This window comes from Podospora pseudopauciseta, chromosome 1 (genome assembly GCF_035222475.1).
Source record: "Podospora pseudopauciseta strain CBS 411.78 chromosome 1, whole genome shotgun sequence".
NCBI classification, from domain to species: domain Eukaryota; kingdom Fungi; phylum Ascomycota; class Sordariomycetes; order Sordariales; family Podosporaceae; genus Podospora; species Podospora pseudopauciseta.
The window spans coordinates 6,925,723-6,941,684 of record NC_085892.1 but is presented as its reverse complement, the minus strand read 5'-3'; the positions used below and the strand labels follow the sequence as shown (position 1 = coordinate 6,941,684).

The 15,962-nt window shown below is 52.7% G+C and overlaps 2 protein-coding genes across 2 annotated transcripts; one reads left to right on the top strand and one right to left on the bottom strand.

Annotated features, from left to right (window-relative positions):
- Window positions 1-8,630: 8,630 nt before the first annotated feature.
- GYP2 (GTPase activating protein (GAP)) lies at window positions 8,631-12,143 on the bottom strand (the record flags this gene model as incomplete). The annotated part of the gene is made up of 2 exons (XM_062908484.1): window positions 8,631-11,660; window positions 11,721-12,143. 2 exons carry the CDS (start codon window positions 12,141-12,143, stop codon window positions 8,631-8,633), a joined length of 3,453 nt encoding a protein of 1,150 aa, XP_062771590.1.
- A 763-nt stretch (window positions 12,144-12,906) lies between these two features.
- Window positions 12,907-15,749, top strand: PKA4 (cytochrome c oxidase subunit 1). Its single transcript, XM_062908483.1, is given in 6 exon segments — window positions 12,907-13,540; window positions 13,658-14,054; window positions 14,117-14,212; window positions 14,274-14,814; window positions 14,902-15,268; window positions 15,282-15,749. The coding sequence occupies 4 exon segments, from the start codon at window positions 13,793-13,795 to the stop codon at window positions 15,227-15,229; spliced, it is 1,227 nt and encodes a 408-aa protein (XP_062771589.1). The 5' UTR covers window positions 12,907-13,540; window positions 13,658-13,792; the 3' UTR covers window positions 15,230-15,268; window positions 15,282-15,749.
- The last annotated feature ends 213 nt before the right edge of the window (window positions 15,750-15,962 follow it).

Here is a 15,962-nt window from a genome sequence, read left to right as displayed (position 1 = left end):
GTTGTTGTTGAAGATGTCTCGGTGCCGGTTGTGGTCGTTGAGCTTGTCGACGTGCCTGTTGTAGTCGTTGATGTTGTTGAAGTCCCGGTGGTGGTGGTTGAGCTCGTCGACGTCCCAGTGGTGGTCGTTGATGTGGTTGACGTCCCAGTAGTGGTCGTTGACGTCGTTGACGTACCAGTGGTTGTAGTCGAAGTGGTCGACGTCCCGGTGGTTGTCGTGGAAGTAGTTGTTGACGTGGTCGAAGTGCCAGTTGTTGTTGTTGAGCTTGTCAACGTGTCGGTGGCAGTGGTGGAGGTAGTCGAAGTCCCGGTTGTAGTTGTCGATGTAGTTGAAGTACCGGTGGTTGATGTGGTAGAAGTTCCGGTTGTTGTGGTTGATGTAGTTGACGTCTCAGTTGTGGCTGTTGAGGTAGTTGAAATCTCGGTTGTTGATGTGGTTGAAGTGCCGGTGGTGGTGGTTGACGTGGTTGAAGTCCCAGTGGTCGTGGTTGATGTCGTCGAAGTCCCTGTGGTGGTAGTTGACGTGGTTGAAGTCCCGGTAGTGGTAGTTGAGCTAGTTGACGTGCCAGTCGTTGTAGTTGAAGTCGTTGACGTGCCTGTGGTTGTTGTGCTGCTTGTGTCGGTTGTTGTCGTTGAAGTAGTCGAAGTTCCTGTGGTGGTGGTTGAGCTCGTCGATATGCCGGTTGTTGTTGTTGATGTTGTTGAAGTCCCAGTGGTCGTAGTTGAGCTTGTTGAGGTTGTCCCACTAACTGATGTTGACGTGGTTGTGGTTGTGGTGCTTGTCGTGGACGTCCCTGTGGTAGTAGTTGAGCTTGTGGAAGTGGTTTCGGTTACTGAAGTCGAGGTACTGGTGGTACTGGTGGTTGATGTCCCGGTAGTAGTCGTTGAGGTTGTCGAAGTGTCAGTAGTCGTTGTGCTTGAAGTGGACGTGCCTGTGGTGGTGGTACTGGTTGTGGAAGTGCCCGTTGTGGTTGTGCTAGTCGTTGACGTATCAGTAGTTGTTGTGGAGGTTGTGGAAGTGTCAGTAGTCGTGGTGCTTGACGTCGACGTGCCTGTGGTTGTGGTACTGGTTGTGGAGGTGCCAGTAGTCGTGGTGCTAGTCGTTGTGCTTGAAGTTGACGTGCCGGTAGTAGTTGTGCTTGTGGTCTCTGTTCCGGTTGTAGTCGTCGAGCTTGTCGAGGTCGTCTGGGTAATTGATGTGGACGTAGAGGTAGATGTGGAAGTGGTGGTTGTGCTTGTGGTAGATGTCCACGTGGTAGTTGTTGAACTTGTGGAGGTAGTCTCGCTCACTGATGTAGATGTGGATGTTGTAGTTGTGCTTGTGGTTGACGTTTCAGTGGTCGTCGTACTTGTCGTTGACGTCCCAGTCGTTGTCGTACTTGATGTTGACGTGCCAGTTGTGATGGTGGAGCTCGTGGACGTTGTTTGACTAATAGACGTGGAAGTGCTTGTGGTAGTTGTGCTTGTGGTTGACGTCCCGGTTGTGGTGGTAGAGCTTGTTGAAGTCGTTTGGCTGACTGAAGTAGATGTGGTTGTAGTACTTGTAGTTTCTGTGCCCGTGGTGGTGGTGCTGCTTGTCGATGTGGTCTGGCTTACAGATGTGGACGTGGTTGTAGTGCTGGTTGTGGAGGTGCCAGTGGTTGTGGTGCTACTTGTTGAAGTGGTCTCACTCACAGAGGTGGAAGTAGATGTTGTTGTGGTGCTGGTTGTGGAAGTCCCTGTGGATGTTGTGCTGCTTGTTGAAGTGGTCTCCCTCACAGAAGTGGAAGTAGAGGTGGTGGTTGTGCTCGTCGTTTCTGTCCCTGTGGTTGTTGTGCTACTCGTTGACGTTGTTTGACTGACCGAGGTAGATGTGGACGTTGTGGTGGTGCTTGTGGTTGAGGTTCCAGTAGTCGTAGTGCTGCTTGTTGATGTGGTCTCACTCACTGAGGTTGAAGTCGAAGTTGACGTCGTCGTCGTGTCAGTTGTTGAGGTGCCAGTGGTTGTTGTGCTGCTTGTTGACGTGGTTTCGCTGACTGATGTAGATGTTGTGGTAGTTGTTGTGCTTGTTGTGGATGTGCCAGTGGTGGTTGTACTGCTAGTCGACGTGGTCTGGCTGACAGATGTTGATGTTGACGTCAATGTAGTTGTAGTACTTGTTGTTGAAGTGCCGGTTGTTGTAGTGCTGCTCGTAGACGTAGTCTCGCGCACAGATGTTGATGTTGATGTTGTTGTGGTAGTAGTGCTCGAGGTCTCTGTCCCAGTGGTGGTAACACTGCTGGTGGAAGTGGATGTAGTTGTTGTTGACGTTGTCGATGTGCCAGTTGTGGTGGTGCTACTGGTAGATGTGGTCTGGCTAATTGATGTAGAGGTGGAAGTTGAAGTTGATGTCGTTGTTGTTGATGTGGTTGATGTGCCAGTAGTGGTTGTGCTGGTAGCGGAAATGGAAGTTGATGTTGTGGTTGTTGATGTTGTTGATGTGTCTGTTGTGGTGGTACTGCTTGTGGAAGTAGTCTCGCTGATTGAGGTTGATGTGGTTGTCGTTGACGTTGTCGATGTGCCAGTCGTTGTAGTACTGCTGGTAGAAGTGGTCTCACTTATCGATGTAGAGGTTGATGTGGTTGTAGATGTGGTTGTTGTACTCGTTGTTTCTGTTCCTGTGGTTGTGGTGCTGCTTGTCGAAGTGGTCTGGCTTATTGAAGTTGATGTTGTTGTAGTGCTTGTTGTTGATGTGCCAGTTGTTGTAGTACTAGTTGTTTCTGTCCCGGTTGTTGTAGTGCTTGAGGTTGAGGTTTCAGTGGTTGTAGAACTGCTTGTAGAGACACTTGTGGTTGTGGTGCTGGTTGTCGATGTGTCTGTTGTTGTTGTGGAGCTAGTGGATGTCGCTGTTGTCGTCGTCGTTGTCTGAGTTGTAGTACTCGAGGTTGAGGTCCCCGTGGTGGTGGTACTGGTCGTGGAAATGTCTGTGGAAGTGGAGCTAGTAGTTGTGAGGCTTATCGATGTGCTTGTAGTTGTGGTTGTTGTCTCTGTGGTTGTGCTCGAAGTGGAAGTCCCGGTAGTGGTAGTGCTTGTAGTAGAAACATCTGTGGAAGTGGAGCTCGTAGTTGTTGTGGTGAGACTGGTGGAAGTGGAGCTGGTAGTTGTGAGACTTGTTGATGTGCTCGTAGTTGTAGTTGTTGTCTCCGTGGTTGTGCTCGAGGTCGACGTGCCAGTTGTGGTGGTGCTTGTGGTGGAGATATCTGTGGAAGTGGTGCTTGTTGTCGAAGTCTCAGTCGTGGTGGTCGTGGTCAAGCTGGTTGATGTAGAACTGGTAGTTGTCAAGCTCGTGGAAGTTGAATCGGTAGTTGTAAGGCTTGTAGAGGTAGAGCTAGTGGTTGTGAGGCTAGTGTATGTCGAGCTCGTGGTTGTTAGGTCAGTCGAGGTGCTGGTTGTGGTGGTTGTTGTAAGACTGGTGGAAGTCGAGCTTGTTGTGGTTAGGCTTGTGGACGTGGAGCTTGTCGTTGTAAGGCTCGTAGATGTAGAGCTTGTTGTTGTAAGACTTGTTGACGTGGAGTCGGTTGTTGTGAGGCTAGTTGACGTGCTTGTTGTGGTGGTGGTTGTAAGGCTGGTGGAAGTTGAACTCGTTGTTGTCAGACTTGTTGATGTTGAGCTGGTAGTGGTAAGACTTGTGGAGGTTGAGCTTGTCGTTGTAAGGCTGGTGGACGTGGAGCTTGTCGTTGTCTCGGTCAGACTTGTTGACGTACTTGTCGTAGTAGTAGTCGTAAGGCTAGTTGATGTAGAGCTTGTGGTTGTTAAGCTTGTGGATGTTGAGCTAGTTGTGGTCAAGCTTGTAGAGGTGCTTGAGGTAGTTGTCTCTGTTAGGCTAGTTGATGTGCTGGTTGTTGTGGTCAAGCTGGTCGAGGTGCTTGAGGTGGTTGTCTCTGTGAGGCTGGTTGATGTGCTGGTTGTTGTGGTTGTTGTGAGACTGGTAGATGTGGAGCTTGTGGTTGTGAGGCTAGTTGATGTTGAACTAGTCGTTGTCAAACTCGTTGATGTGGATGTAGATGTGGTTGTGGTTGTAGTTTCTGTGGTTGTACTTGACGTGGATGTGCCTGTGGTCGTGGTACTTGACGTTGACGTCGACGTGGTGGTCGTGCTTGTGGTTGATGTTCCGGTGGTTGTTGTGCTTGAAGTCGATGTCTCGGTGGTTGTTGTGCTGGTTGTTGAAGTAGAAGTCTCCGTGGCTGTTGTGCTCGATGTTGATGTCCCAGTAGTGGTGGTGCTTGTTGTCGAGGTTCCGGTGGTAGTGGTGCTCGTAGTCGAAATACTTGTACTTGTGCTTATTGTCTCTGTCGTTGTACTTGATGTGGACGTCCCGGTAGTAGTGGTACTGGTTGTCGATGTGCCGGTTGTTGTCGTACTTGAAGTCTCTGTTCCTGTGGTGGTGGTGCTGGTTGTCGAGATACTTGTTGATGTAGACGTCGTTGTAGTCTCAGTGGTAGTACTTGAGGTAGACGTTCCCGTGGTAGTGGTACTCGTGGTTGAAATACTTGTTGATGTACTTGTTGTTGTGGTTTCAGTGGTGGTGCTTGATGTGGAAGTGCCGGTGGTGGTGGTGCTTGTTGTTGATGTTTCGGTTGTGGTTGTACTTGAGGTGGAAGTATCTGTGGTAGTGGTGCTGGTTGTTGAGATACTTGTTGATGTAGATGTCGTTGTGGTCTCTGTGGTTGTACTCGACGTTGACGTGCCCGTAGTGGTAGTGCTGGTTGCTGAGATACTTGTTGATGTGGAGGTCGTTATGGAAAGACTCGTTGAAGTGCTAGTCGTGGTTGTCGTCGTATCAGTTGTGGTGCTAGATGTGGATGTGGAGGTCGTTATGGAAAGACTCGTTGAAGTGCTTGTCGTGGTTGTCGTCGTATCAGTTGTGGTGCTAGATGTGGATGTGCCCGTAGTTGTAGTGCTTGTTGTGGAAACACTAGTTGACGTGCTTGTCGTGGTTGTTGTTGTATCAGTTGTGGTGGTGGATGTGGATGTGCCCGTCGTCGTGGTGCTCGTCGTGGTGCTCGTTGTGGAAATACTGGTGGAGGTGCTTGTAGTTGTGGTGGTTGTATCGGTTGTTGTGCTCGTCGTTTCTGTCCCCGTGGTTGTGGTACTGCTTGTTGAGGTGCTGGTTGTGGTTGTGGTAGTGTCTGTAGTGGTGCTGGATGTTGACGTGCTGGTTGTGGTGGTAGTCGTGAGATCTGTCGAGGTTGAACTAGTGGTTGTAAGACTGGTAGAGGTGCTCGTTGTACTGGTCGTCGTCAGACTTGTAGATGTTGAACTGGAGGTTGCTGTCGTAGTTGTCGTAGTCAGATCAGTAGCGGTTGAGCTAGTTGTCGTTAGACTTGTGGAGGTGCTAGTCGTGCTCGTTGTTGTAAGGCTTGTGGACGTTGAACTGGTTGTTGTGGTGGTGGTTGTTGTCGTCAGATCTGTCGAGGTTGAACTAGTTGTTGTCAGACTTGTGGAAGTGCTGGTTGTGCTTGTAGTGGTAAGGCTTGTAGATGTTGAGCTTGAGGTTGAGGTTGTGGTTGTGGTGGTTGTTGTCAGATCTGTAGAAGTAGAACTAGTTGTTGTTAGACTTGTCGAAGTGCTAGTCGTACTCGTCGTTGTGAGACTTGTAGACGTCGAGCTGGTTGTGGCAGTGGTGGTCGTTAGACTCGTGGAAGTGCTGGTTGTACTGGTGGTTGTAAGATCCGTAGATGTTGAACTCGTTGTTGTGGTTGTCGTTGTGAGATCTGTCGATGTAGAACTGGTCGTAGTTAAACTGGTAGATGTAGAACTGGATGTCGTTGTAGTGGTCGTCGTTGTGAGATCCGTGGAGGTGGAACTCGTCGTGGCCAGACTTGTGGAAGTTGAAGTCGTGGTTGTGGTTGTTAGACTAGTAGATGTTGAACTGGTCGTCGTCAGACTTGTCGACGTGCTTGTGCTGGTGGTGGTGGTACTAGTCGTTGAGGTCCCTGTGGTGGTTGTGCTCGTGGTGGACGTGCCAGTTGTGGTAGTGCTAGTGGTGGACGTGTCGGTGGTTGTAGCACTTGAGGTGGAGGTGGATATTGCTGTGGTGGTAGTGCTAGTCGTCGTGGTTGTTGTGGATGTGGAGGTGGAGGTTGAGGTAGTCGTGCCGGTGGTGGTGGCTGTGGCCGATGTAGAGGTAGAGGTAGAGGTTGTAGTTGTGGTGGTAGTCGATGTACTGGTCTGAATAGATGTTGTGGTGGAAGTTGTGGTTGTGCTTGTCGTCGTAAAGGAGGTGGCTCGGCCAAGGCAGTTGTAGGTTGGATAAGGGGTAACAATTTGGGTTGACACATAGGACGAGAACACGCCCCCTCCATTGACAGCGTAAACTACCGGACTGTTCGGGGCACCGCAAGCAATGTTGTTGGCATCCCCGCATGGAACCCTACAGAATCCCATGTTGTCGAATGTGAGACCGCTATTCACGGTTGGGGAGCAGTAGCAGTCCCTCCCGTTGACCATGCCCATCGCGTCATAATTGCCTGCGTTGCAAATGCTTGCACAGTTCTCCAGTGTTGCAGGACTGATGTTCAATCTCGTGAGAGAAAGAGCCGAGTTGAAGACCGCCGTTCCACCACCCGTACCAAATACGCTGCTTCCGTAGCAGCCGTTGATCAGATAAACACGCTGACCTGCTGAGACCGAAGGAGGTCGAATCAGAGCTGGCCCGGTGTTGATGATTAAACTGGAGGGATAACTTGGCTGCGCCAGAACCTTCGGGGGACCCAGGAGACTGGTTGGGGGATCAAAACACTCATAGTCTGGCTCAGCTTGCGTTGCCTTAAAGCCCGGGATGATCGGTGAGTAGCAACCCTGGAGCTCGGGGTTGATATAGACAGGCATATACGGTCCCCGGCCGCAACACCTCCCGGTGGCAATATCGCAGTTGCCGTTGGTACTATGATACATCTTGTTAACTCGGTAATCCCTAAGGCTACCTTCCCTGAACTGTTGGGGGTTTGCTTACCCCCCAAGTGATGTACATGTTGTGTTGCAGTCTCCAGGGACAGGGAGGAGTTCTGGTCTAGCTCGAAATGAAGGAAAGCCAAACGTGGTTCCGCAAAAGCACCGAGTTGAACCGCTGAGTTCATGTTAGCTCTCCTCTTTTCAAGGCAAGACGACCTGGTCCATACGAATCTACCACGCCTGCCACGAGCGGATAACCCAGGCCAGCACATCTGTTCCAACACTCGTCGACCGTGGGGACGGTGAAAGCGGCACGGCTGTCACCCGAGGGCATGCCATTCGGGAGATAGAAGCAGCCCAAGTAGTTATAAAACCCTGCAATGTACGGGTTTTGCACTTGAATCGGCACCTGCGAGTTTGCAGCAAAGGAAGGGTCGACGTAGATTTGAGCGTCTGAGCCGCCACCGCAGGTCTGGTTGGGGTTGCCCTGGCAGGGAATCTGGCAGACTGCATCTTGCGTTGGGCTGTATCCCACAGGTAGCTGGATACCGCATCTGCAGGAGTTATCTCTCATGGCGGCAAACTTGTACCCAAAACCACGACAGGCTCGGGCACAGTCAAGACCGGTAGCGGTGTTGTTGTAGTTAGAGCCGGGACTCCATCCTGGAAAACTCCTTGAGGGATCTGACGGCAGATAGCCCTGCGGATCGAACTGGAAATATGTCGGCTGGGCGACGGAGATGAAGTTCTTGAAGCATCCTAGATTGATAAAGTTGTCAGAACCGCAGGCTTGTAACTCACGTTGTACTGTGCCATAGTAGGCTTGTCCATCGGTGATGCCCGCAAAACTCAATATGGTCAGGAGCACGGCCAGAATGGCCTGTCCCGTCCGGTTCCGCATCCTTGCGGTTGTCTCGCTGAGCAAAATCAATTTCCTGGGAGGCAAAGGCAGGCAGGTGAAAGGCCGGATGATAGAACAGGACTGTCAAAGTGACGAGCCAGCAGAAAGCAGCCTTGGCTACGGAGGCAGAAAAGAATGACTGCGGGACGTAGCCTCAGGGAGCTGACGAGAAAAAGTTCTTGACAGCGGCCCGCGAGCGTGCCCGGCAACGTGGGTTTGTATATGATAACCATCGTGACACTGGCGTCGCGAACGCGGTCTACTTTCCCCGTGGTTGTTGAGACGCGACCAAGACAGGGCGATCGAGGCATGGAATGTTCACTGAGTGGTGGGTAGAATTTGAAGTGATGGAGAGATCTAGGAGAAGGGGAGAATTCCTGGTGGTCTCAGTCCTCAGGAATAAAAAGGGATGAGGGGCCAATCGATCGGGACGGCATTTCTAGGGAGAGTGGCTAGGCAACATGTACAACGAGGGCGAGGGACAAATGTGCACTGAGCAAGTGAACCATCGATATTTGTGTAAGTTGGTGATGCTATCATCTAGATACCTAACACTTTGGAGCTGTGCATCAGTAGAAGCCATGCGTTTCCCTCGCACAAGCTCACTTACAATGGTGTTTCCATCCCAGACTCCCAACACCCGTCCGCTCGTCCCAGACAAAACCTGACCCGTAAAACCGACGATGGTTTCTAACAGCAAAAGCAGCAGAGTGCCAACTTGGCAGAAAATGATAAGCATAAAAGATCCAACTCCCCAGCCATCCCCGGGCTCTCGCATGGAGTTATCAAGTGGTGCCATGGTCCAAGTTCCACGCCCCCTAGCCATCGAACTCGACCCCAACAACTTTGCCAGCCCCCGCGCCCTTGCCAGGCTCATTACCGGCCCCATTCCCACCACCCCCACCCTCGGGACTCCCGCTGGCACGTCCGGCACCTGTCGCTGTCGCGTCACTAGCTTCAGCGTCTGCACCTGTCAAGAGGTCTCGGTCCGAACTGCGCACGCTTCGCCGTTCCGCATCGCCAGAGTACGCCCCACTCTTTCCAGCCCCTGATGGCCGTCCAAGCCCCACATCATCGTCCTCTTCGTCGTCGTCCTCCTCGGTGCGCTGGCCTGGGAGTGCGTTCTTTTCAAGCTCGCGCTGGGCCTCCTCCATCCTACGGCGGACTTCAGCCGCCACGCGCATCCCGTCGGTGACAATGTTATCCAAGACACCGCGCAGGCCGCGACCTCCAGCGGCAGCACCAGGTGCCCCGGGAGCGCCACCGAGCGCGGCATTGACAGCCCGTCCGGCGCCGATACCAAGACTGGAGAAGGTAGTCAAGGACGATGCGCTGGTGGGTGTGGTCGAAGAGGCCAGACCCTCAATAATGTGAAATGATGCTGGGAAGGATGACTCGAAGAACTGTTCCAGAAGCTCGTCTGCAAGTACAACCATGCGGAATGTTGGGAGAGTAATATGCAACGGGTTCGATGGGTCCAAGGCCGCGTTGGCCTTGACCGACTGAGCTTTGGACACCCGTCTTCGTGCTGACATGTCATCGTCCGTGGAGAGCCCTGCAGATGCTGGATTTAGTTGCAGCTCAGGTGGCTGGCCGAGCTTTTTGTCAGGGCGAACAGCTGTTGTTTTGGGACTTGCGGATGGTGATTCCATGGCCATGAGATCGTCATCGTCATCGTCGTCATCGCCAATGGCGAAGGCGTCGGGGTCTGCGAGCTCCTCATCATCCTCTAGCTTCTGCGCATCTAGTCGTTCTTGCACGTCTTGTATCGCATTTTGATTTTGTGGATGATCCGGGTCGGCATATTCAAAGCATCTCCTGATGAAGGCGCTGACGCTGCCAAGGAACCTCTCATTGATAGAATGGCCTGGGTTCTCGCCGCCACCGTTCACGTTATCTGTACTGAGGGCGAGATTCGAACTTGACGGGCTGAGCGTGCCTTCCAGCCCACGGCGAGATAGGAAAAGCAAGGCCTCGGACATGCGCAATATGCCTTCGCGATCGACCCTGCCGTCTCCGTCGTCATCGTGTAGTTCAAAAAAGTAGTTGATGGTGCCCATGATGTCGCGCTTCCCTTTGATACGAGCCATGCCCGACACAACGTTTTGGAGAGTGAGAGCGGAGGCGGATCCCACGTCCCACTTCGCAAACAGTCGCTGGACAAATTCATGATCTGCCGGTTCGGGACCTGCCCCCCAGGGAGACAACGTCACGTCACCTCGTCTAAAGCTGCCGTAGAAGCCTGTCTGCCTATCCCCCGTAGTCTCACGTCGCGGCGTGCTGGGTGCGTCTGAGATGGCCCATCTGGACATTCCCGCCAGGAATTCACGGAACGCGTCATAGTCCATCAGGCTGGTGCTCGGTCCCAACCCAACCCGACCTTTCTCGATGCTTTCGTCGTGTCCTTCAACAGCAGCCACCCGTGAGCGGCTGTTCTTGGCTCGCCTTGCTTGCTCCTGCTTAATGATGTGGTCTTGCTGTTGTCTCTCGTACAACACGCCATAGAACCTGTCGTACAAGGCGGCCAACTCATCGGCGCTCAGCAGCTTGCTATCGGGGCCAAGATTTCTGATGGCCGTTCGCTTTGCGAAGCTCTCGATGTTGTTCAGGACGGCGTCCTTGTTTTTGAGGCGAAGCTCAGTAATACTGTTGTGCGTGATGCCCGAGAACTCCTTGAAGGCCACCACCATGAGCTCCTGGAACCGAGTGACCGCCCTGAGCTTGGGGTTCTCAGACTTGGGGTGAGCAGATTCATCGAGACGGGCAAAGTAGGACTTGAGGACCGAGATGAAGGCTCCGTCATCCGCCGCATCCAAGAGTTCCTCTCCGTTTATCCTCAAGATGGCCAGGCCAACCTGGAACAGCACTTTGGGGCCCTCGACAAAGAACACGTCCAAGACCCTGAAGGCGAAGACGAGAGGCATCGAGTTGATATAAAGCGAGAGGAACCAAGGCAACGACACGACAGACAGCTGCACGTCACTCTTCACGAGATGTTCCCACAAGATGGGCATGGTCTTCTCCACCAAGGACTCAAACACCTTTTGGTCGAGAAGGGTGCCGTACATGGTGGTTGAATAGTAACCCGGCACCAACCGATCGCACAGGGCGGAGAGAAGGAAGAAGGCCTGTGCTTCTGACATGTAGATTAGCAAGGCCGCAACGACAATGTTCATCGCCTGGCAGTAGCCAACATCGGCATTGACCCAGCTGTAGGCAGTCAAGACCCGCCGAAGACGGCCGATGCCCTCCTCGCTCTGGAAGCCAGGATATTCTGGAAGACTGCGATTCAGGTCCTTTTCGATCTCATCAATAGCCAGAGATTCCATGCCCGAATGCTTGGCGAGCGTGTCGGCGTACAGTGTTGGGTTTTCAAGCCGCAGATATAGTGACCCAGACGTCAGCTCCCACATCTCACCCCTCAGCCTGTTTGGCAGCCCGACTCTGATTAGTTTGTGGAAGGTAGGCTGACGGATTAATGTCGCATTCCGTCCATTGTCTCTCAAATACTCGGCCCACAGCCGCATCTTGGCCCTGTCTCGAAGCTTCTTGGGATCGCCGGGGTACTTGAAAATGAGGCCCAAGCCGGCATCGGGAGGCGTCGCATTTTTCTGTTCTTCAGGTCGGAGAAGGTATTCGGAATAGCACTCGCCCACCACCTTTTTCAGTTTGGCCACATTTCCAACGTTTGTTCGGAGACCCTTTTTTAGACCATCGCAGAACCTCTCACATGCATGCCGACTACTGGCCAGCTGGATGGTAATCCGCTGTTCTCTTAGGTCCTTCTTGTCCTTGTCCTTGGCGGCTTCCTGGCTTATACCGTTCCATGTGCTGATAGCTAGGGCAAACTGCAGGCGCATTCAGTGTAAGTCAAAGCAAAGCAGGGCCGTTGAGAGGAGGCTTCTTACCTGAAAGTTCTGGCTGTGAAGCCGCTCGACCCTCCGAATGGATGACAGGGGGAAGGTGAAGCCGTTCCCGCTCGGCCCTCCACCATGTGTCTGGCCAGTGAATACCGACGAAGTCGGGGTGCTCGCAGACTGCAAGAAACTGGATGGTGTGGTAGAGAAGCAGAGGTAGGACTCGGACAGGTGAAGCTTTCCGGCGTACTGGTAGCCTCTTTCACGGTCTCTGTCGCTCTGTGTGGCGTTGGCAAGGGGAATGGTAAGCTCGGCAGTGATCTCGTAGAGCGGGTGTTGAGAGGCTGGAAGTCTAAACTGGGCTTGAAAGAGGGATGCTTTGGATGGATTTCTGTCCGAGTCGGTGATATTCAAACCCTGATTGGGGTCCAGTAGCTGTTGGGCTTTTTGCACGAAGCTGGAGAGGTTCAACATGACGAGATTATTGCGTGTATTTGCCTATTCAAAAGAGTGTGGTGTGTTGGTGGTAATCGGTGCTGGCCCTGCGGCGGCACGAAGCGGTTCGCAAGATCGCAGGGCGGGCTCGGCGTGTGGTCAAGGTTGGACGTGATCGGATGGCATTGCCCAGCAATGTACTGTAGTATACGCTGCGTGTGTGTGTGTGTGTGTGGGTGTGTGTGTGTGTGTGTGTGCGTGTTTTGGTCCAAGTTGCTTACAGTCAGTCGACTACTGCCCCAGCTGAGAGCAAGGCTGATGTTTGCTCGTCGGTGCAGTGCAGTCAGTGCTGCTGATGCTTCGAGACAGACTGACAGAAGCCTGGCAGCCACAGGTCCATGCAGCTGGTGGCTTGGCACGGTTGTGGATTGTGGGGTCTCAGGGAACCCTTCTGCTTTGAGCCTGCCCGTATCCATGCTACCCTTGCCGCACACACACAACCCTGGCTTAACCCTGAGCTACACTCGGATCGTGCGGCAAGAGGGTCAATCTTCCAACACTCGTTCCCATCTTTTAGGGCATTTGTTGTGGTATGTTTGTGGCTCCAATACCACTTCCGTTTGTCTCTTGACTCCCTCACGCTCTTTGCCCTCATTATCCCGATCCAAGATTACATCTGCAGACACCGCTGCTGCCCAACAGGTTGACTTACAACTCGCGTCACAATGTCGACAAGAGCCATCATGGAAGACATCCAGGAACAGCTGTCTTGTGTCTAGCTGTAGAAGCGCCCTTATGCCCCCTCTGCGCTACGCTAGGACCTGGTTTCAACAGCGACAGCCAGCCTCTCTCACATTCCTTCCTAGAATCCTCTTGAGGATGCGACTGTGGGCACAAATGGAAACGAAACACCAGTCCTACTCCTATCCAGGGGGGCCGGTCGCCACGTTTCGGTTTGGAAGCCGGGTTTATCCAGCCCTGTAGACGCCGTTTGCTTCCGAGTGCTGTCTGGTCCTTTGATATCCCAGACATCCCGGTTCACCATCATCACCATTGCCGCCCAAGTTGACCGGATCCTGATTCGTCAATGCCAAGGCCAGAGCGGACCTGCCATCGAGAACACCCGAGACTTTGCGCGCTGCCAGCAGATGCTTGGAACCGTCAACCTGCATGGCGAACGTCATCCGCTGGCCATAGACATGCCGGGATCTCTTCTTCTTCTTCAGCAGCAGCAGCACCGCCTCTAAAGAGTCCGCAACCCCCCTCCCCTACCCCTTTGTTCCCCTTGGATGAACCTCGAGCCCCTCTTGTTTGGCACCCACCCCACGCTCTCTGTACCCCGCGACCCGAGCCGCAGATACACACCCGCATCCACCATACCCCGTCATTGTCCATAGGTCCGTCCTTTGCCGTCGGCCCCCCTCATCGCATCACTAGTACAGTCTTTCCCCCTCCTCCCCCAGCCCGGCCTCTACCGCTGCTACATATCCTTGTGAGGCTGGGCTCCTCTTTCTGATCTCGTAGCGCTCACCAGCAAGCGCTGTTTCTCGTAGTCTCTTGTATCCTCCCCATATCAAATACCTACGTTGGCGCATTCATAAAGTGTCCGGTGGCGAAGGCTTCGATACGCAGCCGGCTCTTCCCGCTTCAGGCCTCATTCGTCGCTTTCTGCACCCAGCGCGCCCATAATGGCGGCCACTGTTGCGCATTCACAACAAACCCTCTCGCCTGGGGGCCCAGCAAGTAATGGCGGCGGCGGCGGTGGCGGTGGTGCTAGTGGAGGAGGTGGTGGTCTTCATCCCTTGATGGCGGCCGCGGCAGCCAATGCCGCGAAGCAGCAGCAACAGCAGTCTCAGCAAAGGATAAATGCCCGCGATCAGGAGCCGTTTGATTTAACGTCCAAGAAGCTAAATCTGGCCGATTTCTCAAGGGTGAGAACGTTAGGAACGGGTGAGTTGAAGCTTTCCTCCCTGTCGCATCCGAGTCCTGTACTAACCACCACAATCGCACAGGAACATTTGCGCGCGTATGCCTTGTTCGGCCATCGCACGGTACCGAAGCCGATCGCAGCAAAGTCTACGCTCTCAAAATTCTCCGCAAGACCGAGGGTACGTCTCATCTATTTTCACAGCCGTCCTGACCTCGCACTAACCTTTGGTTCCCTCTCAGTGATAAAGCTAAAGCAAATCGACCACGTCCGCCACGAGCGGCAAATCCTCTCCGATGTCTCAGGGCACCCCTTCATCACCTCCTTCCAGGCCTCCTTCTCCGACCATGACTTTCTGTATATCCTCCTCGACTACATCCCCGGCGGCGAGCTCTTCACCTACCTCCGCAAATACCGCCGTTTCGACGAGGACATGGCCCGGTTTTATGCTGCTGAAATCGTCCTCGTGCTCGAATACCTGCACGAACACCAAGGCGGCATCGCCTACCGGGACATGAAGCCGGAAAACCTCCTTCTCGACGCAGAAGGTCACATCAAGCTCGTAGACTTTGGCTTTGCGAAACGGCTGGGCAACAACGAAAACGATCATCCCGAAGAGACGTACACCCTCTGCGGCACACCAGAATACCTCGCTCCAGAAGTGATTCACAACAAGGGGCACACCACAGCGGTAGACTGGTGGGCGTTGGGGATTCTAATCTACGAGTTCCTAACTGGGTACCCGCCGTTTTGGCACTCGAACCCAATCGAAATCTACAAACAGTATGTCGCCCCCCCCCCCCCCCCCCCCCCTTTTTTTTTTTCGTCTCAAACTTCCCAGCTGCCCCCTTAATAACACTTATCTCCCAGAATTGTAGAAAAACCGGTCGTCTTCCCCCAAGACCCACCCATCTCACCAGAAGCAAAAGACATCATCCGCCAATTCTGCACGGTTGATCGTTCTCGAAGGTTAGGCAACATCAGCGGCGGCGCTGCCAGGGTAAAAGCTCACCCCTTTTTCAAGGGGGTGGACTGGGATGCGGTGCTGGCGAGGAAATACAAGGGTCCGATACTGCCACCGGTGAGGTACCCGGGGGATGCGCAGTGTTTTGATATTTACCCGGAGGAGGATGATAGGAAGGAGGAGTATACGGGTGAGATGGCTGAGAAGTATGACGAGTATTTTGAGGATTTTTAGTCGGTGATGCTACGGGTTATGTTTTTTTTTTTTTTTTTTTTTTTTTTTGTTGTTGTTGTTTTGGAACGGGTTTGGGTGGGGATACCAACATCCTTTTGTTGTTTTTGGTTATTTTTGTCAGGGTATGAGAGGGATTCTTTCTGCCACGGTCGGGCAAGTGATTTGAGACTTTGGGATTTGGAACGGCGTTATGAGAAATTGGTACGAGGAGGTTATATTTGTGATCTGGGTCACTGAAGGGTGAGGGGTAGCATGTTGAGATATTTGAAGATTTTGGAGCGGTTGGAAGTCGAAATTTGGCGTTCAGAAGGGGTAGGAGTTGCTAGCGCCGCAGATGTAAAAGGACGAGCATATGCTGATGGAAATGGGAGAGAAAGCGTGAATGATATGAGAAGACGAGATATGCACTAGGCGTGGATCAGTTGGTTGCATATCTACGGTACTTTTGATGAAGAGAATAAGTGATCAATACAAAAAGAGACATGGTCAAGACCAATTTCCTAACTGATAGTATTTGGACCCTGCCCACAGAATAATTGACACCGCAAGAGCTGTATGTCTTCTTTTGTTGTTCGGCTCTTCTGGTTTGAATCTCCACACACAAAAGACACAGCAACACCATCTTCTAACATAATCAGTATCCTTTAAGCAAATATAGGTAACTGCAGCTGCTCACATACACCATTGGGAAGAAAACACTAACAAAGCCGACGAGAGCAGAATTAGATGTCAC